The sequence below is a fragment of the Galeopterus variegatus genome, unplaced genomic scaffold, assembly GCF_000696425.1.
Source record: "Galeopterus variegatus unplaced genomic scaffold, G_variegatus-3.0.2 Scaffold16, whole genome shotgun sequence".
NCBI classification, from domain to species: Eukaryota; Metazoa; Chordata; class Mammalia; order Dermoptera; family Cynocephalidae; genus Galeopterus; species Galeopterus variegatus.
The window spans coordinates 709,944-737,704 of record NW_007726127.1 but is presented as its reverse complement, the minus strand read 5'-3'; the positions used below and the strand labels follow the sequence as shown (position 1 = coordinate 737,704).

Sequence of the window (27,761 nt, the reverse complement as noted above, 5' to 3'; positions counted from 1 at the left end):
GCCTGGAGAGAAAGAAGCTACTGACTCTGGTTTTCCCACCTTCCACAGACCTTGAATCTTGCAAGCAACTATGATTCCATCTTCTCGGGCAGAGAGGCAGTCCTCTTCTCTCTGTTCTTCCTCACATTAACTCGCAAGTACTGGGCCTCCCCACATTTCCCTTTTTAACACCCTACTATATTCCAAGGATCCTTTGCTTCCCATGGAATTTATTACAGTAACATATCACTCCTGCAAACCTCACCACCTCAAAAATAAATAAATAAAAGCCTATAAATGGCCAAAATAATGGTCACAAACTCTGGGGGCTAAAAGCTCAGGCTCTTTGTTTACAATAAAACTCCTCAGACATTCTCTTAGGGTCTTTTTACTTTAAATTTTTAGAATATTTCTAAGAAGCTGTTAACTGGTGGCCCAGCTTATTCACAGGCAACAGAGTTAGTTCATCCCTAAGAAGGCTTAAGCATTTTACAAACAGCTGTTAGTTCCCAGATAGCTGTTTACAAACACCCCCTCAAAGCCCCGAAGGGCACACGGTATAAAACTTGGTGTTCACAATTATCCTCATAATCCTATAACTGAAGAACACGATCTTCAATCCAATCTCCCTGTGTGAAATGCCCGTTGTTTTCTTTACACCTTGGCTGCCTCAGGTTCCGAATGTTCTTGTTTAAAAGGGCAGGGGAGGATGTATTTCTTAGAGAACCTCAATATACCTGAAATATAAATGTTTAGGTGATTCCTTCACTCGGAAAAATCACAACTGGGGATACCTGGCCAGTGAGGCGCTTGCATATTGGGTTCGCCCACGGAAACGCATTCCCTCTGGCAGAGCGTTAGCTCTCGGGCCGATGGCCGCGTTGGGGAGCCCGGCCGTTCTCCGGGGCGACGGCTGCGGGCGGAGGGGCCGGGCCAGGAAACCCCTGACTCCGAAGCCCAGCAGGCGGAGGGGGCGGGGCGCGAAGCCCACGCCCACGGGTCCGTTCCGCCGCGCCGCCACGAGGCCCCGCCCCTCCCGGGCCCGGCTCCGCTCGGACCCCACCTGGGAGCAAAAGGAGCGCGCACGCTCGCCGCCTCAACCGGCAGCCCCACTTCGGTCCTCCCGGAGGAAGTCTTTCTGGGAACGGCTCTACCCCCGCCCCCCACCCCGCAGACTTCCTGTCGGCTGCCCGCCGGAGCCCCGCCCCCTGAGAATCCGCCAATCATTGTGCGCATGTGGCAGGAGTGGGTGGAGCCTGAGAGATTCGAAAGGAGTCCCGCCCACTGGGGGGCCGATTCCCGGGACTGGGTTGCGGGAGGAGAGTGTCCTCCGTGGAAGGTAAGGCAGCGCGACAAATGGAAACTGAAGGTGGGCTGCAGGTGTGGTGTGGGTGTGGTGCCGGGGGAGTGGAAAGGTGGCTTGGGGAGAAGAAGAACCGGGAGGATAGTGGCGGGGAGAAAGATGGGGCGTGGAGATCGTTCCCAGTGAACAGAGGCCAGGAGCAGGGGGGCGAGAGGAGTATGGGGAGCTCCACGCACCTTTCCCGAAGATAACGGGGTACTTATAGGGACAGGTGTACTCCTGGGCGCTTGCTTTGCCTCCAGCATGATCTTCGCCCCCGGTTTGCACCCTGGGTCCCGCTGTGAGCCTCGGGCAGGATGGATACCTGAGGAAAGGTATGGTTTCTCTCCAGCTCAGGTCTAAACCGACTCTCGCTTCTGCTGGCTGAACATGGAGGATTTGGAGGCAGGTAAGGAAACCCTGGAGGGAAGAATGAGAGAGTCGCATCAGGGACCCGTGGAGACATTCATTCTCCTTTCCTCTTCAGATGTGAAGTTTATTGTGGATGAGACCTTGGACTTTGGAGGGCTGTCACCATCTGACAGGTAGCCACTTATTTTCCTCCAACAATAACTCTTTGTCTCTAACCCCTTACTGTTGAATTACTGGTCTCTGGGGCCTGGGTTGGTAATTTAGCAAGGTTTGGTGCACTCTGGCTGCTGGCTGGCTGGTTGACTTGGGCCTCTATGACACTATTGGTGGGGAGGAGAGAAGAGAGAAGCTGGAGTGAGATTTCAGGGTGTTAAGAAGAAGAGTAAATGGATTCATTGCATCTTCATCCTGGCATCATTTCCAATGTCAGTAAATGCTAAAGGCCTGCTAGGCCTCATAGAACTAGGTATCTCATCACCCAGAGGCTCGATCTCACAGCCAGCATGGGCATCAGGGTTTGGGGTGTGTCCCTGGCTCTGTTGCGGGGGTTTTTCCGTTTCCCTTGCCCAGTCTCCTGCTCTCGTTTGTGTGGACATGGTGCTTGGTTTGTTTTCTGTTTCAGTCGTGAGGAGGAAGACATAGCAGTGTTGGTGACTCCAGAGAAAACACTCCGAAGGGGCCTCTCCCACCGAAGCAACCCAAATGCAGTGGCCCCTGCCCCCCAGAGTGTGAGGCTCAGCTTAGGCCCCCTCAGTCCAGAGAAGCTGGAAGAGATCCTTGATGAGGCCAACCGGCTGGCAGCTCAGCTGGAGCAGTGTGCCCTGCAGGAGCGGGAGAGCACAGGCGAGGGCCCGGGAACTCACCGAGTGAAGCCTAGCCCTCGGCGGGAGACCTTTGTTCTGAAGGACAGTCCTGTCCGAGACCTGCTACCCACTGTAAGCTCTTTGGCTCGGAGCACCCCTTCCCCAAGCAGTCTGACACCTCGACTCCGGAGCAGCGACAGGAAGGGGTCTGTCCGGCCTCTTCGGGCAACACCTGGGAAGAGGCCCTCCGGTGTGAAGAGGGTGAGTTTAGAGGATCGAATTGGATATATGCCCCCACACACAGTGCATGACACAGTATAGGCTTCCTCATTGATAAAATGGGGATAGTAATTCTACCTCATAGAATTGTAGGAATTAAAGGAGATACCATATGCAAAGCACTTACCACACACAGTGTCTGTGTATAAGCTCTATAATATCTATAATAAGCTCTCAATATATGGTATTGATGATAGTGGTGTTGGCAGCTAACTTCTGCCCTTACTCGGATCTAGACAACTCTCCACCTCTATTTCTTAATCTCTTAAGCCACAGAACAGATACTTTCTCCATTCTGTTTCTTTTTTCCTCTCTCTTTGTGTTTCAGGAATCGCCCACTTGCAATCTGTTTCCTGCATCCAAAAGCCCAGCATCTTCTCCTCTTGCCCGATCAACTCCTCCAGTCCGGGGAAAATCTGGGCCCAATGGGAGAATAATAGCAAGTGAGAAGACCTGGGCAGCAAAGCCGGGGGTGGATGGGAGTGGGAGGATGTGGAACTTACCTTGAAATGCCTTTACTCCTCTCTACCAGGTCCACCTACCCCTGTCAAACCAGTTCTGACCTCACAACCTTCTACCAGCAACTCTCAACGCCCATCCCGGCCACAGGGAGCTGCTGCTAAATCTTCCAGTCTACTGCCCATTCCCTCAGCTATCCCCAGGCCTGCCAGCCGAATGCCACTCACCAGCCGGAGTGTACCACCCAGCAAAGGTGCCCTACCCCCAGATTCTCTGTCAGCTCGGAAAGGGCTTCCTAGACCAAAGGCTGCAGGGCACAGAGGTGAGCAAAAGTGGACATAAGGGTAAGAAATCAGGACAAATTCACCCTTGCCTAGCTTGACCTCACCCTCCCAGAGCTGGCAACAATGACCACTTTCACTGTTTTTCTCGTAATTCTGTTTGAAGGTGGAGAGACTGAGTTAATAAGGAGAGAATGGCACTGGGCATGGAGTCTGAGCCTTGGTTTCCAAATCCTTCATGGTTTTTACCTTGGGGTGGGAGGAACACTAATCCCAAACTCACTTTTCCTTCACCTGGTATTTCTTTTTGAGAAAGAAGGTTGCTTAAACTTTCTGCTAACTCACTTATTTTGTTAATCTCCATCAAGTTCCTGTTTCCCAGCGACCAAATCTTCCTGTCACTGGTACCACTCGCAGCAGTCTGCAGCCCCCCAGGAAAGTTGCAGTCCCAGGATCTACCAGGTAAGACTAGTCCCTGGCCCCCAAAATCTGGCTCCAAGCTGTTATGCATATCAGCCCTGAATTCTGTGTGGAATGCTTGTGATGAAGAGGAAAGCCTGGGGCAGGGGAGGAGGGGGCCCCACTCCTTTCCAGCCCGAGGAGCTTGAACTCAGTGGGCTGATAGGCTTGAGGAAGAAGGGCAATTTAAAGCAGTTCCTTCTTCTGTCTCCTTAGGTAAAGAGATCAGAACAACAAGCAAGAATTCAGTAACCAACCACTACAGTCACTTCCTGGACTAGTCTCTACCCAGCAGGCCCTGACTTCAGCAGATTCTGGCCCAGGGACTGGAGGAAGAAATGCTGCCAGGGCTGGTCCCCTGGGAGTAGAAACCATGAGAGATGGGATGGATTAGGGTTGAGCTAGAGGAGACTCAGACTCTCTAGGTTGAAAGGAGATTAGGGAAAAAGAGGTCATCTCCCAGCAGCAAGCAGAAGATGAGAAATGCAGGCAAGTGCCTTGTCCTGGGCCACCCCCACTCTTGCAGTCAGCCCTGGAGAGTTTGATCTTCTTCCCAGGGGTGGGTTCACTGGACATTTACATGTGAATGGTCTCTGCAGCCAACCTCTCTGCTCTCTGAGGAGAGGTCTTCCTGAATCACATCCTCTGCTGGACCTGGGCCTGTTTGGAGAGGCCAAAGCCGGCACCTGGTCTCCAGAACTTGTTTCCTGTGAATTCTGTGACTCTTAACAGGCCAGTTTATGATAAGCTTACTCCAGTAGTCTGAATTTTTTAAAAATAAAATGAATGTATTTTTATATTACCTGTATATCTGAAAGTAGATCTTGCTCCAATTTCTCACAAATTTAGAGTAAACCTCTGTGTAATTCCAGTGAAAGAGCCAGGATGGGCTTCTCAGGCAGGGACATGAATAGGCCCCAGGGCCTTGAGATTTCAGCTCATCAGGCTTCCTTTCCCCAGGATTCATATATTATTGGAAGATCCAGATCAAAATTAAGTATACCTTAATTCACAGAGTGTGAGGCTGTTAAGCCCAAGATCTAGGTAGATGATTATTTATATCCTAAACTTGAATGTCCTTTTCTGTCAAGAAAATGGAGCCTCCTAGGAACTTACCAACTTCTTGTCTGCTGTACTTATGGGATGAGGAGGCTCTTTGGTGATGTTCAGATTCCCTGATCACCTCGGTCAGAAGATGCTGGGACACATTGTTATGCTCCACCTTCCATCTTACATCATTATAGTTGTCTGTGTTCTCTTATCTCCCCTATTAACACTTGATGGCTGGCACCAGGATTTATAACCCTCTAGTGTTGTGACTTAAGTGTGGCAGAGCATTTCATTTATTCAGAAAATATTTGAGTGCAAGATGGGTGTTTGTTGAATGAATGACAAAGACTCATTTAACAGATTAAGCTTAGGATCTCCCTTGTTTTGCAGGCTTTGACTCTTGAACTTCCCTCCTTGCAGGCCAGGCCATGACTTAAGAAGGCAGCAGGCAACTGGGCAAAAGGAAGTGGGACTGTCAGCTGGTGCCCCCACCCATGCCCATATGCCCATAAGTGCCCTTTTCCCTGTCCATGGCACCAGATGCCTGCCACCGCTTTCCTCTTTTTGTGGCTGATCTTAAGGTTCACTGAACACATTCACCTATATCATAATGACAAATATAGACAGATCCTAAACAGTCACCTTTCCCTGAGCCTCTTGCAGCAACTCTTGCAGCCTCTGGGATTCCAATAATTGAGAGGGGTGGAGGGTTAGGTTACAGACACCGAGTAATTGGCTCTGGAGAAATTTGGCAGAAGGCAAGGAATCCTCAGGTGTGTTTCCCAGTTTTGTCCTGTGCTGGTATCTAGTGAGCAGGGCCTGTTTGTGACTTTGACTCTGACGGAAGCACTGAAAGGTCAGCAAGTCTAGATATACACCTAGGCGTGGCCAGCAGGTGGCTGTGAGCCAGGCCCCCTGGTTGGTCATTAAGAGGCAAAACAAGCAGCACACCCATGTGCTGTTGCCACCTGGTGGCTGGAGAGGGCAAGACATGTTCTGTTCAACCCCTTGGCCAGTCTTGAGTTTTGTCCCCACCCCTACTCCTCCCACTCCCACCTGCTTAAGCTGCACACTCAGTAGGCGGTGCCAGCCAGGGAGGAGGCCGAGGCCACGCTGCCCTTCTTGTTCAGCTACCTGCTTACCTCCTTCTCTTGTGGCTTGGCTTTCTGTTTTTTCTGTCTATGCATTCTTCTCCCACTCCACCCAGTAGCAATAACAAAGAAAGCCAGTGTTTGTTTATGGGCCTCTTACTATGCACCGTGAACTGTCTGAAGCACTTTACATGTGTTAACTCATTTAATCCTCATAAAAGCTCAATTAGGTGGATGCTATTATCTCATCCTCATATTGCAGGCAGAGAAACTAAGGCTCAGACAGATTAAGTCACTTGGTCTGGTTCCAGGGTTTGTGTTCCTAATCCCTACCCTATATTGCCCTCATGTTAGCTCCCTTTCTAGTTTGTTGAATGGCTCTTTGACAAACACAAAACTTGGGACTAGAAGTGATGTTGCAGAGCAACATTCTTGGCTGAGAGTATGAGTAGTTCCTTCATTTTCCAATGGGAAAAACAAAAAATGGCTTAGAGCAGTGGAGTTAGGAGGTACCTGGTCACTGAACACTCTTAAACTCCCACTCCCATCAGCCTCTCAACTCACTCAGTCTTCCCTGCCTCCTGAGTTCTGCCCCAGAAAATTTATCCCCATCTAGGACTCAGCCCTAGAGGGCTGGGCTGGAAAACTGCCTGTTCTTTGCAGCCTCTCCATCCATACAAGTCCCCCCCGTCCTGGTGAAAAGGCCACTTTCTTCACTCGGGAGAGTGCGGCGCTGGGAGTGCAGCAGCGCTCCCGCTGCAAACTAGTTCTGTGCGGGTAGAATGTTGTCACCTTGTGCTTCTGTGTGGTGCCCTGTCCTCCCAGAGGGAGGTGGACTGGTCTCCAGGAATCAGAAGAGAAGGCAGGGGGCCGGCCCGGTGGCACACTGGAGAGTGCGCCGCTTGGGAGCGCTGTGGCACTCCCGCTGAGCGTTCGGATCCCATGTGGAGACCAGTGTGCACTCACTGGCTGAGCGCGGTGCGGGCGACACCAAGCCAAGGGTTGCAATCCCCTTACAGGTCACAGAAAAGAAAAAAAAGAAAAGAAAAGAAAAGGCCCCTTTCCCACCTGTCTGCCATGTCTTCTTTGGAAATGCTAGGACACGGGCTCTGTGCTGATGAGGATATGTGGGCAGCATTGTTGGGCGTATGGCTAGAGGGGCAAGCTTATTGGCCAGTTGGTGTCTGGCCCGCCTGACCTCCTGCTGGGCCCTGCCTTCTCTTCTTTTTTTTTTTTTTCCTTTTTGTCTTTTTTACTGACCAGTAACGGGATCGCAACCCTTGATGTCGCGCCCGTACCAGGGACGAGCAACGGGATCGCAACCCTTGATGTCGCGCCCGTACCAGGGACGAGCAACGGGATCGCAACCCTCGGTGTTGCGCCCGCACCGCGCTCAGCCAGTGAGCGGGAACTGGTCTCCACATGGGATCCGAACGCTCAGCGGGAGTGCCACAGCGCTCCCAAGCGGCGCACTCTCCAGTGTGCCACCGGGCCGGCCCCCTGCCTTCTCTTCTGATTCCTGGAGACCAGTCCACCTCCCTCTGGGAGGACAGGGCACCACACAGAAGCACAAGGTGACAACATTCTACCCGCACAGAACTAGTTTATTCAGTAGTATGGGGAATGGAAAAAACAACAACAACAAAACTCTATCTTATTTACAGCAAAAATCAAACTGTACAATCTGATGGTTAGTTATCAAGTTAGCATCCAGCATCTTTGTATTTTTTTAAGTCAAATCAGTAGTAAAAACCAGTTAAATTTTTAACCCTTTGCAGGAATTGCCGAGGGGAGTGGGCAGGGGGAGAATCCATTACAGAAAAGCCAGAGGCTGGCCTGACAAATGGGAAACAGGAACACTTTTTCCCACCCATAGCCTCTTTCTAGCTACCTGCTCCAGAAGAAACGTCAGTGACAAGTCTGGAATACATGCTCAGAGTAAGTAGTGACTCGAATGAACAGCAGTTGGCAAAACTGAGGAGGGGGAGGAGAGGTGGGGACAACAGCCTGGAGGGAGGGGAAGGGCATTAGGTCCCCAAGCCAGGGCTGCTGGGTACACACCCAACCTGTGATGGCCACGTCAGACCCCCAGGAACAGGACACGAACCCATCCCGACACAAGAAGCAAATAAATAAAAAATATATATTAACTCTCTTCTCAGGGAGTGGGGGAGAGAGAGGAACAGGGCCTGGTCTTTGGAAGAAGAGAGCCAATTCCAAGAAGGGGCTAAAAATAGAACATCTCAGAGGCCACAACAAATCAGACCAAGTGGTGTTTGTCTGATTTGGGGGGATGGGTGAGTGGACACCAGAACCCAGACTTGACATCTGTGCTTGAGGCCCCTCAGGGCCACTGAGCCAGCACTGAGTTTACTCTCCTCCCCGTCCCACCCACATGACAGCAAAGAAGCGCAACTTAACACACGACTGGCCTTCCCCAGGCGCGGGTCCGGCAGGAACAATGAAGCACGTTTGGGTCAGCAGACTGAGGAAGCACCGGGCTGCAGCACAAGGCCAGGTCCAGGCAAAGGAGAAGCGCTGGGGCAGCCTGGCCCCCACCCGGGGACACAGACTCCCCTCTCGATGTGTTCATGCAGCATTTGGGGTTCCAGGGGCGCTGAGTCCTTCTGCCCCCTCGCCGGACAAGGCTTTTTCAGTTCCTGGGAGAGGCAGCACAGGCGGGGTGAGGCGCACCCTCTGACCTGGCCCTCGTCCTACTGCGGCCTGCCAGGGTGCAGCCTGCAGGGTTGGGCACCCTGGGTGCATGTGGCTTCGTCCTTTCCTTTTGGTGATGGCAAGTGAGGGGCCGGCCCCCCCGAGACTCCCTCTCCTCCCAGAGGCACAGCAGATGGGAAACTGAGGAGAGGCTGGGAAGCATCCTGGGAGGTCCTATCCTCTTTGGGAAGGGAAAGGGGAGTCAATTTCCAGCGTATAAAAAAAAAATAATCCCTGAAGTCATGAAGAGTGGAGATCCTTTTTAAAATTCTTTTTTCCTCTTTTCTGAAAAACTTTCTCTTGGACATGTAGGCCCCAGGGGTCCAAAGTGCAGTGAAAGGGATGGTGGGGGAGGGAGTTGGCACTAGGTGGCCTCAGGAGGGGCCCAGGCTCCTCAGATGGACGTTTCGTCGCTGCTGCAGGCAGGTGGCAGGAGCAGGGCGGGACAAAGCACAGACAGAAGTGAGGCATGAGAGCAGCTGGGAAGGGATGGAGCCTCAGGCGGAAGAGCCATGGCCCAGGGTTAATGCAGGAAGTTAAAGAAGAGAAATCTGGAGAGGCAAGAAAGGAAAGTGGCAGAAAAGGCAGACAGAGGGTTAGCTGGAGCAGAGAAGAAAGGGGGAAGCTTTCACCAGAAGAAGGAAACAGAAAAGCAACCCCAGCTCCCCACCCGCCCTCACTGCCCTGTGCTGGGGCACTGTGGTTTGCAGGCAGCTGGGCCAACCACACTCAGCTCCTTCATCCTCTGACTGTCAACCAGAGCAGCTTGGGGAGGCCTGGAGGCAGCTCTGGGTCCGGCCGGGGCCCCTGCAGGTCGCACCCTGTCCTGCCCACCCAGCCACTCACTCTGAGCCTGACGAGTCCTCATCCACAGTGCCTGCCTTGATGCTCATGGCAATGGGCATGACCCCGTTCAGCTGCTCCTGGAGACTCTGCCGGGGCGGCGGGCGGGGTGGAGGCCCGCCCCGGCTACCCTCGCTGGCTGAGGAGCCCCGAGAAGAACCTGTGCCCTGCTCCAAGGGTAGCCGTAGGAGGCTGCTCTTCTCGCTGATGGTGGGCAGACACTTCTTCTTGAGGATGCCTGTGGGCCGGGAGGGCAGGTGCTGTGAGGTGCAGGTGGAAGGAGCAGGGGGCTCTCCTCAGGCTCTGGCAGCCACAGGGAAATGGGAGGTGTGAGGTTGCTGACTTGGGGGGTGGCAGCTGGGGGTGTTCCACTCACCTTTGTGAGGTTGGGCAGAAGGGCCCGGAATGGGGCCCAGGGACCCCTCCCGAGATAGGGCGTCTCCATTTTCCCGTGGCCGCTCCTCAGGGGCCCCGTTGCCACTACTCTCCTTTGCTGTGGTCCCAAAGTCTCCTGGCCAGGGGGCCTTCCCAGGCCCTGGGCCCCCATCTGGCAGGGAAGGGGGGTAGATGAGGCCCAGAGAGGACAGACAGCTAGGATGGTCATCACTCTGTCTTGCTTCCCATAAACCCCGGGCCCCTTGCCCTTCAACTGCCTCCCAAAAGCCACGGCCCCGTGCTGGCACACCCTTGGGGGTACTGTGCAGGGGCAGTCTCTCGGCTCCAGGCCCCAGCAGGCTGTCCCAGCCCTGCTCTCCAGGGAAGGCAGCCCCCTCCTCTCCCTCCTCTTCCTCCTCCTCGCTGTCTGATGAGTGGGTAGAGGCATAAGAGCCACTCTGGTCATCTTCCAGGGACAGGTCACTGTCGGAGTCCGTGTCAGGATCTGGGAAGTCAGGGAAAGATCACAGCCGGCCCGCCCGCCTCCTCCCACCCTCAGCAGACGCCAGCCAGCTGCCCGCTGGGTGGCCAGGGCCTTCTGTCCTCACCATGCTGCTGGTCTTGGCCTTCCAGGAACAGGCTGCCTGGTTCCCCCAGGCCAGGTGGCCCTTGGCCAGGGTTCAGTGTGGACTCCTCCCTAAGAAGACAAGACCATGCTGGAGGGGTCAGCTGGGCCCCCTGCCCAGTGTCCCCTGCTCCTCTTTCCCCTAGGATCCCCAGTTCCTGCCTTGTGTCCCTTACTGCTTCTAATTCAAGCTGCCACCCGAGTCAGCCACGGCATGTGTTACTCAGGCCTCAGCAGCTGGCTGGCCTGGGTCTAGCCTGCATGGTCCTCTCCCCCTCCTCAACCCTCCCATTTCCGGGGCTCACCTCAGCAAGAAGGGGATGTAGCTGGGCTGACTCTTGCCTGAGCGGCTGGCACTGTGCAGAGAGCCAGCCGAGTCTCCATAGGGCTGGTACAGCCGCCCGTCTGCGTAGGGGCTGGGGCAGTTGTAGGACTAGGCAGGGAACAGAGAGGTCGGTATGTGAGGGGGCGGGATGGAGGTGGCCCCAGGCTGGGAATTGGAAGAGCAAAGGGAACTGGCCCTAAGCTCTACCTCCCGCACGCACAGGTCTGAAGGAGGGAGGCCCTGCATCTCTGCTGTCCCCATCAAGGCCTGGCAGTGGTCATAGCTCTGCCATAGCTGTGCCAGCCCTGCACACCCCAAGTACCCTGCACTTGCTCTATAGAGGCTTGTTGGTAAATGATGGTACCAGAAGCTGTCTCCTGAGAGCATCCTGGGAGACAGAAAATTTACCAAAATTCATGAGGGATTCTCGGGTGCAGGGCATTTGTTACCTGTCTCCATCCCAAACTCCTCCAAGACAAAATCCAATACCCGCCCCCCTCCCCATGTCTCCTTCCCAGGCTACACATACCATTTCACTACCCCTTCCTCCTTCCAGGAAGGGATGTAAGGATTGAAAAAAGGAAGGAGAAAAGTAGGGCAAAAAGTACAGAGAACAGGCTCTTTGGGCCTCCTGCCTCTCCCTCCCTTCACCCCCTACCAAGACGCCTCCTCCTCTCCAACCCCTGGCTTCCTCACCGAGGTCAAGGTAGACTTGGTGGTCAGAGCAGGGTCAGGGCTGGGCTTGCGGCTGCAGGCGTACTTGAGCGCCTTCCGGACCTCTTTGCTAAGCACCACGTAGGAGAGGAAGATGAAAGGGCCCTGGCAGGCAAGAGGCAGCAACAGTCTGTGCACATCCAGGCACCCACAGCAGCTTCCCTTCCCTCTCTGTGGGCTGAGCAAGGTACCTGGATGCAATTGCAGGCAGCGAAGAGGTAGTGGAAGAGGAGGGTGTCACTGTTGATGGAGAGCAGTGCCAGCAGCCACGCAGTACTCAGCAGCAGGAGGACAGCAAAGGAGGCCCGCAGGCCCGAGCTGGGAGTGGGCCAGGCCATGAGTCCACCATGAGGCATCCTGTGCCAATACCCACCCACTGCCCAGGCACCCCACCCCATACTCACACAGGGCCTTTCTTCTCAAAGCCCTGCCGCTGGGCAGCGCAGGAGGCCCGGGCCGCCAGTATGTATAGGAAGACACTCATCTAGGCAGGGGAGAGAGAGGCACAGGGGATCACCAAGGGACAGACAGCTTCAGCCCCGCCCCATGGGACCTGGCAGCCTTGGCTGTTCCTAAAGGGGATCCCGAGGACACACTCAGCTTGCTCACCCCCAACCCACTTTCTAGAGCTTACTGAAACAGCGAAAGCCACCGGGCCAGCAAAACTCCAGATGAGCGTATCGTAGATGGAGAGCCAGCAGAAGTCAGGGTTCCCGTAGCCCTCAGGGTCCAAGCCTACAGCTAGACCTGGGAGCATGGAATAGCAGCAGGGTGGTGAGGGGCTTGGGAAGCAGGGCTCCAGTCTGGTGGTTCACAAGAACAGGCGCACCACATGGACATGGGTTCCCACCCACCATCTGTCCACACCGTCCTTTCCAGGCTGGGGGACCGACCCATGGGTGGGAGCCTCAGGAACTGTATGAAATCAGAGGGATACCTATGAATAAAGTGGCCTGGGATATAGGTGGGGAGAATGTGGTATGATGGTGGACCTAGCGCTAGGATGTAGAGCCTCCAGGCCAGGAAGTGGGTAGGGTACCTGTGATGAAGGCTGGCACGCCCCAGCCCAGCATATAGTAGAAGCGCATGGGGCCGGCATTGACATCGCGCACCTCAGTGAGTGCCCGGTACAGGTGCAAGGCCTCCAGCAGAGCCCAGGAAAAGGTGCAGAGGTACAGGAAGTGCAGCAGGATGGCGATGACCGTGCAAGCAAACTGGGGGTACAGGCCACACCGGGTCAGTGGCCAGGCACACTGGGAGCATGGGTTCTGCTTCAGGTCAGGCAGAGTAGGGGGGCCTAGGCGTTGGGGGCCACTTCAGTGCAACTCTGGGCCAGAGCCAGGTCCTTCTAGGATGCTGGGAGACTCAGGGGGAGCCAGGGAGAGGAAACTATGGGCCAAGCAATGGGCTAGGCTCTTTATCAGAGTTCAGGCTGCAGGAGCAGGGACTGAGAGTGGAGGCTAGGCAAGGGATGATGAGGGAGCCTGAAAGGGCTGGAAGTTGGGGAAGGTCTCAGGGGGCATCTTACAGGGAGGTCAGCCTGGTTGATTCCGAGGAGGAAGACCAGCTGGGCCAGGGCCAGGGCAGCTGTCAGGTTCCGTCGGATGCCGTGCTGGTTGGAGCGGAGGACACGCAGGACAGTGAGGAAGAAGAAGGTGAGCAGCAGGGCAGCCAAGGTAACCCCGAGGGCCACGTACGTCAGTGTCTTCAGTGGCAGGATCTCCCCATTCTGCAGGGTAGGTGGCAGGGTGCCAAGGGAATTAGGAAGGACAGACAGGGCCTGAGCACCCAGCCCAGGGCCCTGGGCTCCCCCTCCCAGCTCTGCGCTGTCCTTGTGGATCCAACCTCCCGCCGGGACACGTCCATGAGCACGGCGAAGCTTGTCATGTGGTTGCACTGGCAGCTGACGTGGCTCTCATTGCGGAAGACGACTTCACAGCCTCGGGCTGACCAGCCCCCCGTGCCACTGACCCTGAGTGAGGAAGGCAGGGTCAGGGAGAAAAGCAGGGAGTTTCCAGGGGCCTGGGCTTTTGGCCTAAAGCCTTGGAGGTAAGGGCAGTGCAGGCTCACAGGATCGAGTGGTTCCAGAAGACACAGATGGGCTTGGTCCGCTCCTCTGTCTCCAGCAGCCGGAACTGTACCGTGACCGGCTTGTCCAGAGCCCGGGGCAGAAGCTCCTCATCGTCATGGACACTGATGCTCACCACAGGCGTGTTGATGACTGGGCGTTTGGGGACTCTGACGTGGGGCAGGCAGGTGCACAGTCACACGGCGGTCGTGACTGGGAGACACCCCTCATCACTGGGAGAAGCTCCCACTCAGGACCCTCCATGCCTCAGCACCCATCTGCCCAACACGCACCCCCACCAACCCCTTGTCCCCCATCTGCTCACCTCAGGCTGCGCTTATCTGGGTCATAGTTGTGAGGCAGTAGCCCAGCCAGGGTACGGTAGATGATGACACTGGCCACCGCTTCACCCTGGCTCAGTTCTGGGTGCCGCCGTTGCCGCCGCGCCAGCTCCTCTGGCTCCTGCGCTTCTCCGGGGCCCTTGGGCCTGACCACAGGAGGCATCTCTGGGAGTGGAACACTGTCACACTCAGCTGGGCCCTGCCCTCTGTGGAATCTGCATGGATGCCCCGGGCCCAGCTCCTGACCCACCCCTTAGCCCCACTGACCTCTGAAGACAGACTCGGGCAGAATGACCGTGGTCTCAAGGTCTGGGGGCCGCTCCCCACGCAGTGCCTCGTAGCGGGGCAGCTTGGCCCCAGCGAAGTTCCCCTTGTCCAAGCGCACTACAGAGATGACTAGGGAGGGGGATGGTCACGGGTCGGACCCCAGGTGAGACAGGCAGGCCCCTAGCATGGCTGCCCTTGAGGGGGCCTCTCTCCACAAACCCCTCCCCAACCTGGGCACCAGCCTCACCAATGTTGGGTGTCACGATGGTAAAGGGGCTGAGGTAGGTGTGCCGCATATTCTGGGCCAGGGCACTGGCATAGGCCTCATAGTGCTGCAGCAGCCAGGCGGTGCCACCCTCCGTCTGCTGGATCAACTCCCAGTGCCGCTTGTTGGCTGCGTCCAGGAGGGCACTGCCCACCCGCAGCAGATTCTGGGGGCAGCAGGATCATAGCGGGATGTGCTCACAGTCCACGCCTGTCATCCCCACCACCAAACCCCAGCCTGTGCCTAGACCAGCCCTCTGCCTCCCATCCACCATGCACTCCCTCAACGCTCACTGCTGCCTCCCCTGGGAAGCCCCCTGGGTGGCACTGCTTGCTTCGGTCACTGGATGCTCTGCCTCCGACTCTTCCTCCTCACTCTCTAAATAAGAGCTTCCCAGCCCCTGCGCCAGGACCAACACAGATGTCCTGAAGTACTGATCCCTCCCAGGCCTTGGTAAAGGGGCAGGCCTCTGCTCTGGGTCCAACCACATCCCAGTGCAAACATTATTTTGTATGAGCACCTTGATGTGAAAAGGGTTGGGAAGCAGTGCTCTAATTACCCACGTGCAAAGCCATGGCTCAAGGGATCTCATGGAAGCCTCATGCCAGGTGGAAGCTCTCCAAAGGTGGGATGTGGAGTGACCCCCACTCTGCCACCCAGGTTGCCAAGAGCAGGCTCACTCACAGCAACCCCCACCTACCCGGCCAGGCCTGCCCCTTCCAAGCCCTACCTCAGTGAAGTGCACATCCTGAGTGGCAGATAGCCCAAAGCCCCTCTGCGCGCTCTCGTGGGCTAGCAGCCGTGTGGCCAACTGGTAGGCCACCTTGACATCGCTCCCGAAGTAGCCAGCCGTGTACTGTGTGGCATTGCGCAGGAGCAGGGCCAGCCGCTGTGAGCGCCCCGAGTCCAAGCCGGACTCATTTCTCTGCAGTCGCTCAGCCTGGATGGGAGTGGGGAGGGGTGGGGATCAGTGCAGGAGGGTGGGATTTGGAACTCTGGATGTGAAGGGCCCCAGGAACATAAGGATTGGAATTCCAGAATCCCTTTATTTCAAAGGTGGGGATGGGCGCAAGTGAGACCTGGGAAAAAGAGAGGGAGGAGATGGAGATAAAGGAGTTCACTTACGAAGCCCTTCAGTTCTGAGAAGGTGACAGACGTGCAGTTGAAGAGGTTTGGGGGGAGCCACCCCCTGTGTTCATCACAGTGGCGCACAGCAGTCCCTGGAGGAAGGAAGTCAAGAGGGTGGCCTCAGGGAGACACACAGAAAGCCCCTGAGGCCTGGCTGACAGGTTCCGCTGGGGGCCAGCATCTTAAAGACCAGAGGCAGGAGCTGAGCAAACAGGGGCCTGGCCCTCCTACAGCCCAGGTGAAGACAGGTGTGCAGAACACCAGAGTCAAAAGTCTCTGTAAGATCGGTCCAGATAAAGACTACAGTAGCATGGGGTCATGTGTCCTCCTTGAATCCCCAGGCATCATGCCTCTCTCCAGCCACACCTTCTGCACTGTGCCACTCTCTGCCCATGAATTGTGCCCATCAGCAGTCATAGGACCAGCGCTAGGTGGTGAGCTGAGGATAGGAACCCTGCGATTCATCTCTGAATCTCCAGCACCCAGCCCTGTGCAGAGCACAATGCAGGTTTTCCAGCATTCTTGTTAAGAGTCCAAGATGCAGGCACCTCAGGGCCACCTTGGGAGCAGGGAACAGTGAGACAAGGAAGATGGGACATGGGGTCTCCAGAACCTGGAGGCCAGAAAGTGGGGGCCCAGGCTCTGCAGTCAGGGCTTCCTGCCCTCACCCCACTGATGGTCAAGGCCAAGTCCTCAATATCACATCCTGGACCTCTAGCACCTACCAAATGAGCCTTTGGGGCAGGGGGCAGCAGCAGGCAGTCCAAAGCGGGTCCGGGGCCACCAGATCCCAGCCTCAATCGCCCGCGGGCAGCTGTCATAATTCACTGCAGGGAAGAACACACAGTTGCCCAGGAGCAGCTCTTCCCCTGCAGCTCTGCCCAATCTCCCCACCCCTCCCTCAGCAGCCTCAGGCCTGCAACCAGCCCCTCTCCTGTCCTCCCTGGGATGCAGGCACCTGGCACACAGTGAGGAGTGCTGCCCACCCATCCCAGGAACCCCACCTTCACAGCCATTGGTGGTGACCTCAGCAAAAGGGTTGTCACAGCGGTCACACTGGCGCCCAATGACGCCCGGTTTGCATGGACACTGGCCGTCCTCAGGGTCACAGACTCGGGACAAAGAGCCCGTGGGGTAGCAGTCACAGAGGAGGCAGGTGGGGCTGCCAGGGGGCCGGTAGTGGTTCTCCTGGGAGAGAGAAGGGAGGAAGGGTGTCACTGGCTCAGGTTCTCCTCCCTGGATGCTCATGGTTCCTTTCTGCTGTGGCCACTCTGGAGAGAGGCTCCCTGACCTCACGTGCCCTCAGAAGTGGTAATCAAAATATTGAACAACTGGTAATAATTTGGAATTGAACCCGTCAGTGAGATGCCAAACAATCTGAACAGGCTGCAAACAACCACTATGGCTGACCCAGAGCTCAGTGGTTAAATATCGGTCCTGGGTCCCCCTGCACCCCAGACACGTGAAAGCAAACAGCCATCTACCCTGCCAGTCAGAGCAAAGGCTCATGGCCTTCAGCTCTCTGCAGGAAGGCCTGTCTCTACTGCCTTCCCTCGGGCCCAGGAGGTGTAGAACAGAGGTCAAGGGCAGCCATGGTGGAGGCTTGGTTGGGGCTGTCACCTTGCAGTGGCACTCGCCGCTTGTCTTGTTGCAGTCTGGGTCGAAGCCTTTGCTGACATCACAGTTGCACGGGCCACATGTGGGGTGTCCCCACCAGCCACGGGGGCAAGGCTGGTCAATCCTGCAGAGAGGGGCCCAGGCAGGTATGAGCTCCGTCTGCCACTCTTGCCTGGGTGGCCCTTCTAACCCTGACTGCAGCTCAGCCAGGCTTTGGGGGCTCTAAGGGACACACCAGAGATAAGCTGCCACCACTGGTTCCTGCTGCCGCATGCCCTGGTCCACTTACCTGGTCTCACAGTATGGCCCGAGGTAATTTGGGGGACACTCGCAGGTGTATCCGTGGGGGGCACTGGGCTTGCGGGTACACACAGACAGGTGCTCACAAGGGTTTAGGTCACACACGTTAGTACAGTTGTCACCATAGTAACCTGGGACCAGAAGGACCAGAGAGGATTAATCTTCACCCTCCTCTGACACTGTCTTCCGTCAAACCTACCTTCATCTACCCCCTTCTACTCTGAGCATCATACCTGCTGTCTGTGGCTTTGTAGTGTAGAACACCAAGGCTCAGAGAGGTGATGTGACTGGCCCCAGGTCACACAGCAGAGCCAGAGTGAGACCCCAGGCACCTGCTCACCCACCCCATTTTCCTGGATCCCTAGCATACCTGGATCACAGCTGCAAGAATAGCTGTCCCAGTCGTTGCTGCAATAGCTGTTGGCAGGACACGGGTTCGAGTCGCAGGGGTCTGGCAGGCTACAGCCTTGCTCCACGTTGAGGCTTTCCCCGCGGCTGAGATCCAGACTGCTGACACCCTCAGGCGTCTCACTTACCCGTACACCCTGAGAGGGACAGGGGCAGTGTGGGCCCTCAGTGGAGTAGGGTTCCAGTCGGTGGGGGGGATTGAAGGGATGAGGGTGAGGAGGGTGCTCACCTGCAAACAGCCCCGGAAACCACGGGCCACACTACTGGCTGGCCCGGGCACTCCCCCCACTGTGATGTTGTTCAGGTGCAGTCCATGCAGCCGGGGGCCCAGGTTGCCCTCTGCCCTCTGCTGCCCATAGTCGAAAGAAAGGATGGCATGGCCAGGGCCCCCGCTGGCTCCCAGTGCCAGCTGTGCATGATGCCAGTCGCCATCATTGGCCCGGCCTGGCTCCAGCCGGAGAGATGAAGCTTGGAGGCCTGTGCCCTCCACGCTCAGTACCACGTGGCCCTCCCGCAGCTGGGACCAGGAGAGAAAGGAGGGTCAGCGGACCGCCTTAATTGGCTCTTCTTCCAGCCCACCGTTCCCCTTTCTGGACCACCAAAGCCACCCTGCTGCCCAACTGAGGCCACAGAGGAAAGGGTATTTATTTCCCTCATGCCCAATAGGTGGCAGCGTTGACCCACCAAACACCTAGCCATCTCTGTCTGCGCCCCCTGGAGTCTACCACAGCCAGGCCAGGGCCTGCCCACCCCGCCCTCCCTGCAGTACCTGTAGGGTGATGGTGCTGCGCCCCCTTGTGACAGCCTGCAGTAGGATGCCATCTGCCTGGCGCGTGCGGAACATGAGGCTGAGGTGCCAGGGCTGAGAGATGGGCAGGGAGAGGCCATGCCAGGCCACCAGGCTGCTGCCCAGGAAGTGCTGTGGATTGGCCATTTCTGTGGAGGCAGATAAAGGCAGACTGTGAAGGGCGGAGCAGCAGTGCCTGAGGGGGCACGATGCTCAGTGCGGTGTCTCCAAGGGAGGCAAGGTACTGCTTCTCCTAGCACCCACTCCCCCGGTCGCACGCCCTCCAGAGCATTTACCTGCACTGGGCCCGCCCCACGCTGTGCCCGGGCCTGCCTCTGACTGGGCCCTTTGTCTCCCATGCTACCCTCCCAGGACTCTGCCCAGACAAGCTTTTCCACCCACAGCCAAGCTCGCCTGAGCCCTGCCCAGTGCCTGCCCTGGCCCTGCCAGTGTTCCCAGTCCCCAGCCGCTGATGGTTGCCCCTCCTACCCTGGGCACAGCTCTTGCCCCCGAAGCCCAGGGGGCACTCGCAGCTGAACGCATCCCATTGGTTCACACAGGTGCCCCCATTGTGGCAAGTGTTGCTGTCGCACACGTTCTTCTTGGCGGGGCAGCCTGGAATGGAGAGAAGAGGGCTCAGTGCCCCAGGACAGGGCTCCAAAGAGGACACCTGTGGCAGTGGCTGGAGAGACCTTTGAGACCCCCACATGCTAGTGTCCCCATACTAGGTATGGCCCCTGTTCCAGGCCTCCATACCAGGCACAGTGCCATTGTTGGCAATGAAGTCGGCCATGTCCACGTGCCGGCTGTCCACCTGCAGGTTCCTCATGCAGCCCACGAAGTGCCGCATTCGAACAGGGAAGTTCTCGGGCAGGTCAGGCACCCCACCCAGCAGCAGCGGCCCTGTCAGATCCAGAGACCTGGGAGAGCAAAAACAGCGGCGGCATGAGGGGGACTGGCAGCTTTGGGCTCCCCTCTCTCCCCATGCCCTGCTGTCAGGCCAGAAAGAGGAAAGGCCTGGGCAGAGGAGTCCAGGAGGCCCTGCGGAGCAGCTCAGAGGAAGGGGTCACCCCCAACCTGGAGCTGTGCTCATCTCATACCCACCCCCTCCCCAGACTGCTCCACAAGGTCTTGCTCTAATTCCCCAATCTTGCCCCTACCCCCAGCCCCAGGACTGAGCAGGGGTAAGGGAAGCAAGGCGAGGGAGGACCCCCATCTGGCTTGGTTCCCCCTTCAGGCCCCCTAAATCTTACCCTCTTGACCATCTCCCCCACCTGGCCCTGCACCTCACCCCACCCCACTCCCTGGCCCTTTTCCCTGCTCACTTCTTGCTGCCACCCTGGGTGCCTTGGGCGGCACAAGAGTAGTTGCCCAGCACAGTTCCGAAGCGCAGGGCCACCCCTGTATCACAGCCATCCACGGTCACCACGGCCACCTTCTGCTCAGATGGGCCCTGCGGAAGCCCTGTCTGGCCCAACAGCGGCTATGGCCAGGGAAGGGCAGAGAAAGGAAAGAGGGGGCAAGGAGCCCATTAGGTTCATGGGCCAGGCACAGAGATACCCCAGCAAACACGGCCGCACCTTTGTGTACACCTACGCACATATATACACTCGTATATACGCACACGCACATACACACACGTGCGCTCACATGATTTACGTGCTTAACTACTTTCCTCAATGTCTACCAAGGCTATGCCTGCCTAACAGTACAGGGCATCAAGCACTGCCCAGTGAGATGGGAATGCCCCAGCAAGGTGGCCTGTATCTACCCTCTCCCTCCCTCTCAGACAGAATTGCCATGACCAGCCCCCTTCCCTGGGGGCAGTGCCACCCAGGTCTGGGTGAGCACCTGAGACAAGAACAGAACCTTCCAATTCCTCTGTCCCCTTCCCACACCCACCTTATTGTAGTACTTCAGCTGCACTGTGTGCCACTGGCCATCACTGACCCCTCCAGGCACGAATGGGGACACAGTGGTGGTCGACTCCCCTGGGGAAAGAAGCAGGTGAGCTGAGACATCAGACGGGGGCTGATAAAGGAGGGGTTGGAGCTGCGCATTGTTGCGACTGGGCCTGGATCTGGCTGGAGAGTGTGTGGCTCGGGGTCAGGGGCTGAGAGACATGGGGCCTTTGGGAGACGGGCAAGGACATGGGGCCACCGGGATCACCTGCAGAGAAGGTGAGCTGGACTTGCTCCTGGATCACCTCGAGGGCCACAAAGTCATGCTTCTCGTTAAAGCGCCCATTGTACAGGAGCAGCCCATCGCGCTCCTTTGTGGCAAACCTGAGCAGAAATCGGGGATGGGGGCAGAGAATGGGGCACCCACTTGGATGCCAGCACTCTAGCCACCTAACCAGCACCTGATCCTGCCCAGAACCCTCCAGAGGGCTAATGCCTTGGCCAAGACTATGACCCAAACCAGAAACCTGGCATACTGGCTCCCTATCCTAGAGGGTAGGGTGGGAGCAGTGACAATCAGACCCTGGAGGCCAAGGAAGGTCTGCTGGCAAGGTGCACAGGCCACTCCAAGTGCAGACCTGGTTCTGCCAACAACCTGCTCCGAGCATGCGTGCTGCCTGACCTCTTGCTTTATCCACAGAACAGGAGGTACCCCCGATTCCCACTATGTCCCCTGACCCCAGTGCCCAGCCACTCACGAGAGTGCCAGGGTGAAGTGGAAGCGCTGGCGCAGGCCGCGAAAGGTGATGAAGGAGCGGGCAGGGAAGCTGCGTGTGGTCACCTGGCAGTAAGGCTTCTCAAAGTCCCCAGATGGGCAGTCGCACTTGAAACCGCCCACCAGCAGGTTGACGCAAGTGCCCCCATTCTTGCAGACACCCGGGGTGCAACGGCCTGAGCGGGCACTCACCTCACAATGCTCACCTGGGCGAGAGGAAAGGGGGTGAGTATCAAGTAACCTGAGAAAGAAAAGAAGTGGGGCCCTCCCCCCCAGTGATATCTTCCATGGCCTCCCGTGACCCCGCATGATGCCCCAAGCTCCCTGAAACACCCCTCCTCTTGTATGCCCATCTTCTCTGAGAGCTGTGAAAGCCCCGCCCTCACTGGGTGCTGTGTGGCCCACTGTGCCATTCTCACCACAACTCCACACACTGCTCCCCTGCAAGTTCCCTGAGGTTCCCAGTCCCTCCTCTACCCATGTTTGGGCTTCATAAGCACAGGCTGCTGGGGCCCCTGGTCATAAGGCCTAGATCCTAGTAGCCTTCGAGTCACACCACCAAGCAAGCTTGGAGATACTCTGGCCCCTGCAGGGGTGCATGTGCATGAAGGCAAGGACCTGCAGGACAGCATGAGGGCTGTGCCAGCCACCCCTTAATTGCTCCCTCCCTCCCACTGGTGTTTTTGTCCCTGTCAGATCAGTTTCCCTCCCTGGGGATGAGACCAGGCTTCCATCTGGATTTGTCTGAGTTATGGGGGCAGGAGCTGGGGAGCCCCCAGGAATGTGCCAGAGAACTCCCACCCTGAGCCCTGAGGTCCAGACTGAGGACTTCTGTGCACTTGGGAGATGCTGAGAGAGTGGGGAAGTGAGCTCTGGGAACAGATCAGGATTCAGTGGAGGAACTGAAAATTCTAACATCAGATGGGAAAATCCACCCTTCTCTCTCCCTCCCCATTCCCAGATTCTAGAGATAGGTTCTCAGCTCCTGTGCCTAGTGACTGGCTCGTGTTTCCATGGAAACTGTTGTTCACCTACTCTAAGCCCCCCTCCCCATCCTCTTGGACAAAGACTCCCCTCCCCTCCCCCAAGCCTGCCCCTCCCCTTCTCCCCATCCCCAACAGTAGCAGAGAGGAGTGAAGTCTGGCGAGTTCTGCACAGGAAAATGCAGTAGGGAAGGCGGCGAGGCCTGCCCACCACTGCTGGCAGAGCCAGTGGGCATGGCTCTGGAGGACAGGGAGCCAGGCCTAGGCATCTGGGAAGGAAAGACCCATAGGGAAGAGGAGTAGGGGGTGTCCTGAGGAGAAGCAGGAGCCTGCAGGGAGGGGTCAGAAGCACAGAGCAGAGCTCAAGCGTCCCAGACAGAGGACAGGATGTACAAAGACCTCAGGTCATAGGCCAACAGGGAGGCCTCAAAGCCAGGACCCTCTTTTACCAGCACCTGGGCAGGAGTGGAGCCACTCTGCCCAGGGCTACACAAGTCCATTGATCTTCTAGATCACCCCTATCTACAAACCTAAACCCTTCCAGTTTCCCCACCTCTTCTGGACCTTCCCCTCAATGCCTGCGAAGAAAAGTGCTTGCTGCAGCTCAGAAAGATAACGCACTCAGCAGTGGAGATCAGGTTTGAGGACCAGTCTCACCTCTAATCAAGCTGTAAGATGAGACCTGGAGCAAGTCACCCAATCTCAGCATTTCTGTAAAGCCAAAACTTTCCACGGGCCAGCTTTTCCATGTTTCAAATTAATTAAATTAATCATCACAACCAACTTGTGACCTAAATAGGTTCATTATCCCCATTTTAAATTACTGAGGCCCAGAGAGGTTAAATAACTTGCCAAAGGTCACACAGGTACTAGTGGCTACGCTGGGATACAAACCCAAGTGGACTGGCTCTACAGCTAGTGCTGACTTCATTTACATGCTCATGTGTGTATGTCGCACGCTCTGCCTTCCTCAATAGGTTGTTGTCAAAGAGCAGGCGGGATTCGTGAATGCCCAGCATAACTGTGCCTTACTCTGGAAAGGAACGAGGCAGCCCCTGTCAGTTAGCCTGATACGTGCTTGCACGGTAGCGCCAGCCCTCGAGGGCCAGCCCCACGAGTCCCCTCCCTCGGCTCACCCGTGTAGCCGTCCCGGCAGAGGCAGGTGTAGCCGCCCTCGCGGCTGCGGCAGCGCCCGTGGGGGCCGCAGGGCCTCGAGTAGCAGAGGTCCACCTCGGTCTCGCAGTAGTCGCCCGTGAAGCCGGGAGGGCAGCGGCAGCGCAGGCCGCCGACGGGGTGGATGGGCCGGAAGAGCACGGAGGACGAGGCGATGAAGGGCGCGGACGAGTCGAAGCGCAGCACCGACACGCAGCGCATGTAGTTCTCGCAGGGCTCGCGCAGGCAGATGTTGTCGTCGAAGGGCAGCACCCGCTGCGCCGAGATGGCCGTCAGCAGGCTGCGGTTGAGGTACAGGCGCTCCTGCAGGTCCTCGGAGGGCAGGAAGGGCGGCCCGCCCGCGGGCCCCGGCGGCTGGCCCACCGACAGGCTCACGTTGAGGATGTGGCCGCCGGGGGCGTCGGTGTCCCGCTGCACGTTGAAGACCACCACGTGGTCCGGGGGCGTGGCCAGCGTGGCGGCCACGGCCTGGATGAAGAGGCCCAGCAGAGGCGACAGGAAGCGCTCGGGCGACATGTCCTCCAGGCGCAGCGTGATGCTGTGTGTAAGCATCTCGTCTGTGATGATGGTGACGCGCAGTGCGCACTGGGCCGTCACACTGTGCACGCCGTCTGTGGAGAGGCGACAGGGTCAGGACCCGGCCTGGGGTGGGGAGGGCGGGACTGCCAGGCCGCAGAGCCCGGCGCTGGGCAGGGGCCCGGGGTAGGCTTTGTGACCGGGGCTGCCGTCCAGCCTGCACACTCCTGCACCGCTCGCCAAGAAAAGGCTCCCTCTTCTAACTGGCATAAAAGTGCCGGGTGAAGTATGTCACCTGTGGCAAGTCACTCCTGAGGGATTAGCACCCATAGGTGCTTAAAAGGATGAGATTTTCAGAAGTTCTCTTTGCATACTTCTCCAAAACCCTCTGTTGTGAAGCACGGCATACCTTTTCATGCCTGTGTCCCTTTCCCTGTCCAAGCCATGGGTCCTGCGCCCTTACATCAGACTCGCGGCTTCCCTGCACTGGAACCTTCCTGTTTTGTCTTTTTCTTACTTCTCCGCGGGGCCCAGAGCACCATAAGAGACCCACAGAAATCATCCCCCCACCCCCTCAGCCCATAATGCTGACCCTGCCTGTGCTTCCCACTCCCCGACTGGGGCAGGGAGTGGGGGGTGAACTGGGTCAGTGGGCCACCCAGCCCCCCTCCCACTGAGCTTCATGGCTGCTTGGGCGCAGGACCACTATCCCCATGGCAACGTCCCACACAAAGCGTTCTTCCCGCCCAACTCTCTGGACTGCTGTGGGTAGCCTGGGGAGGCCCCACCCCAGGAAATCCTGCTGAGCCACCTTAACTGGTGGCAGCACCACCCACTGCCCCATGAAGAATGGGGGTGTAGGGAACTGGGGGCAGAGGTGGAAGGGCCTGGGCAGCTCTCCACCCAGAGACCCCAGAGCTCCACTGCGCTGCTGTCTCCTCTGGCCCTAGGGCCTTGGCTACTCATTGCCCACTTGGCTCACTGCATTGCACCCAAATGCCTGCCATACCCCAAGGCCACACACTCACTTATAAACAGCTAAGGACTAACATACACTCACTGGTGTCTCACTCTACCCACACACCCTAAGCCCAGAAATACCATACACACCTGAATGTACATACACATGGGAAAGGATTTTATTTAGCTCAAAATGAAAGCTGGGGGCCAAGCAAAGGGGGAAATGTCTAGGCAGGGCTATAAGGTACACTCATTTTTATTGAGTACAATGCCTACGCATAGTAGGTGTACAGTAAATACTAGGATGTTGATGAGAATCTATTTGGTTTCTATAGTGAAGAAATGATCTTGAAAACACAGCAGAGTGACCCCAATTAGATATAAAATAGCAGGAATGGGGCAGGAGCCAGCATTTCTGAGGAAGGGTGGGAGCAGGAGAGGGATATGGGAATAGATTTCTGCATCTGTGCTGTACCTAACTTGAGGTGCCTGACTATCCTGGTGGCTCAGTGGAGCCTGGGAAGGATGAAGGCAGACAGCCATCTCAGTCGGCCCACGGCCACCTGCCCTCCAGCCTTGCTGCTCGGGACTGCCGAGCCCGCCGGCTGTCACCAGCAAGCCTGCTTGTCACCACCCACTTCTGCTCCTTCCGGTCTTGGCTCACAGCTACCGCACAGGCTGTTCCTTCCTACTTGGTCTACCCAGCCCACAGCCCCCCTCCGCCCCATCTCCTAACCTGCCCTAAGCTCACCTGGTCCAGGAAGCCTGCCCAGATTTATAACCTCAGGCTCTACTTTCTTCCCTCCTTTGGACCTCTCTGCACTCAGGTACAAAGCTGGCACGGGGCTCTTGCGTGTCCAGTGCATCTGCTCAATGATTCCTTGATGGGAGAGTCCCTCCAGGCAGAAAGCAGCCCAGGACTCCACACATAGTGTTCATAACTGATTAGGGGAGGGGAGGGGACTGTCAAGCCGATGAGCAAGAGAAACCTTGCCACCCCTCAACCCTGGGAATAAACACTCCTCCCTGTGTCCCCCCTCCACCGTCCTAGGCCCCACTGGTGCCGTTCTCCCAGCATGTCTCTGTTGCTTCCCATCTGGTCCACCATCTGTGGCCACCTGCCCCCTCTGCTATTGTCCCCCATCCCCAGCAGTCAACCCCCTGTTCTCTCCTTCCTCTTTGTCCTTCTCCCCTGCCTTGACCAGGGTCACCCCTCAGGGGCAAAGGCAGTGTGGGAACAGGAGTGGGGAATGCACTACCTGAGTTGTACTTCTGGAGAGAAAAGAAAGAGTTGGGATGGGCTCTGACCCCAGGAAACACCACCTGTGCCCAGAGCCAGCCACACCCGGAAAAGTGCCAGGTCCCAGAGCGTGGCAGAGTTAGACTCCTTGACTCTTGTCCCCTGGCAGATGTGCCAGTGGAGGCTGGAGGCCTGGAGGGGCTCTGTTCTTCTGGGGGCTGACCAGGCACACACAGGAGCTCCTGTGTGTCCCAGCAGAGGAAGGAAGAGGTGGGGAGAATTCAGGGTTCAGAAGGCCATGGGCCCAGACTGGGGCAGCTGCAGCCAGGGAGAAGAGAGGGAGAAGACAGAGAGGCACAAACACTGAGACCAGACAGGGGAAGACAAAAGCCCAGGAAAAGAGGCAGCAGTGGAGAAAGTGGGAGAGGAGGAGAGAGACACACAGGAGCTGGGGGAGAGGGCAACAGGGAGAGGCAGGGCCAAAGGGCCCGCATGGGCAGGCGGTGAAGAAAGAAGAGACAAAGAACAAGAGAAGGAAAACAAAGGGGCAGTGGGAGTCAGTTCCCCCTCACCCCAGCCTCCCTGGACTTTGGGGTTGCCATGGCGACTGCCTCCAAGGGTCAGGGCCGAGGGGAAAGGGTGGGGTTCGGGCTAAAGGGCCAGCGTGGCTGCCCTGGGTGCTGCCCCAGCCTTCCCCTCTAGTTTAGGGGAACCAAGGCCTGCGGCTCTGCCCTGGCAGCAAGCTGATGGCTGGTGGGAGGCTCTTCTGCCCCCATCCCTCAGTGCCTGGCCACACTCACCTAGGGCCGGCTGTGGGCAGAGGACAAGAGGGAGAGGCCCTTGCTTTCACCCGTTTCCCACTGCCTCAAGTGCTGACATAGGTCAGGGTATGGGATGCAGAACTCCAGCCTCCCACTTCCTCCTCCTGGAGAGCCAACTGAAGCTTCAAGAAGCACAGAGCCTGTCCACAGACTGTAAAAGCTCACACTCCCTGGTTCCCATGGCCACCTGAAGTGTGGGGCAGGGGAGGTGTCTGTCCAGCAAGGACTATGAGTGGGGAGGGGGCTGAAGCCATGCCCTGTCTCTCACATGCCCCTCACTGCCCTCCAGGCCCCACTCCCTGGGAGTGGGGGGTCTTCATTTCCTCCCTTCCCTGATGTGTCTGAAGGCTGCCTGGAGTGGGAGTGCCCCGACCCATCCCTGGGATCCATGAGGGGGAGGGCACTCAGCAACCTTAGTTTGGTCCCTCTGGCTGCTACCCTTCATTCCCCATAGCTGATAGAAAAGACCTAATGTGGTCGCCCCCCCCCCCCCCCCCCC

General features: G+C 57.2%; 2 protein-coding genes across 4 annotated transcripts in view; one reads left to right on the top strand and one right to left on the bottom strand.

The window, feature by feature from the left end:
* The first annotated feature begins 1,263 nt into the window (after positions 1–1,263).
* PSRC1 (proline/serine-rich coiled-coil 1) lies at positions 1,264–4,782 on the top strand. 3 transcript variants are annotated; one of them, XM_008566451.1, is made up of 8 exons: positions 1,264–1,318; positions 1,674–1,730; positions 1,809–1,866; positions 2,316–2,757; positions 3,104–3,218; positions 3,308–3,556; positions 3,884–3,977; positions 4,191–4,782. In XM_008566451.1, the coding sequence occupies exons 2-8, from the start codon at positions 1,712–1,714 to the stop codon at positions 4,192–4,194; spliced, it is 981 nt and encodes a 326-aa protein (XP_008564673.1). In that variant the 5' UTR covers positions 1,264–1,318; positions 1,674–1,711; the 3' UTR covers positions 4,195–4,782. The 3 variants fall into 3 exon arrangements, with proteins under 3 accessions (XP_008564673.1, XP_008564681.1, XP_008564664.1); XM_008566459.1 differs by lacking the exon at positions 4,191–4,782 and having other exon boundaries at positions 3,884–3,981; XM_008566442.1 differs by lacking the exons at positions 1,264–1,318; positions 1,674–1,730 and having other exon boundaries at positions 1,742–1,866.
* A 4,355-nt stretch (positions 4,783–9,137) lies between these two features.
* The window catches only part of CELSR2 (cadherin, EGF LAG seven-pass G-type receptor 2), a 23,073-nt gene continuing 4,449 nt past the window's right edge, over positions 9,138–27,761 (bottom strand). The window contains exons 2-34 of the mRNA XM_008566432.1: positions 23,689–24,336; positions 21,553–21,775; positions 21,063–21,178; positions 20,796–20,884; positions 20,219–20,376; positions 19,650–19,813; positions 19,383–19,508; positions 18,876–19,042; positions 18,336–18,623; positions 18,069–18,243; positions 17,688–17,829; positions 17,402–17,522; positions 16,786–16,969; positions 16,507–16,608; positions 15,779–15,873; positions 15,384–15,593; positions 14,636–14,819; positions 14,389–14,517; positions 14,106–14,286; positions 13,783–13,950; positions 13,558–13,684; positions 13,241–13,441; positions 12,752–12,926; positions 12,347–12,459; positions 12,117–12,196; positions 11,904–12,030; positions 11,695–11,817; positions 10,979–11,106; positions 10,657–10,745; positions 10,359–10,553; positions 10,050–10,220; positions 9,677–9,911; positions 9,138–9,381 (exon numbers count right to left, since the gene is read on the bottom strand). Of these exons, the coding sequence (XP_008564654.1) occupies positions 9,354–9,381; positions 9,677–9,911; positions 10,050–10,220; positions 10,359–10,553; positions 10,657–10,745; positions 10,979–11,106; positions 11,695–11,817; positions 11,904–12,030; positions 12,117–12,196; positions 12,347–12,459; positions 12,752–12,926; positions 13,241–13,441; positions 13,558–13,684; positions 13,783–13,950; positions 14,106–14,286; positions 14,389–14,517; positions 14,636–14,819; positions 15,384–15,593; positions 15,779–15,873; positions 16,507–16,608; positions 16,786–16,969; positions 17,402–17,522; positions 17,688–17,829; positions 18,069–18,243; positions 18,336–18,623; positions 18,876–19,042; positions 19,383–19,508; positions 19,650–19,813; positions 20,219–20,376; positions 20,796–20,884; positions 21,063–21,178; positions 21,553–21,775; positions 23,689–24,336 (5,462 nt within the window). The 3' untranslated portion in view covers positions 9,138–9,353. The remainder of the gene's footprint in view (positions 9,382–9,676; positions 9,912–10,049; positions 10,221–10,358; positions 10,554–10,656; positions 10,746–10,978; positions 11,107–11,694; positions 11,818–11,903; positions 12,031–12,116; positions 12,197–12,346; positions 12,460–12,751; positions 12,927–13,240; positions 13,442–13,557; positions 13,685–13,782; positions 13,951–14,105; positions 14,287–14,388; positions 14,518–14,635; positions 14,820–15,383; positions 15,594–15,778; positions 15,874–16,506; positions 16,609–16,785; positions 16,970–17,401; positions 17,523–17,687; positions 17,830–18,068; positions 18,244–18,335; positions 18,624–18,875; positions 19,043–19,382; positions 19,509–19,649; positions 19,814–20,218; positions 20,377–20,795; positions 20,885–21,062; positions 21,179–21,552; positions 21,776–23,688; positions 24,337–27,761) is intronic.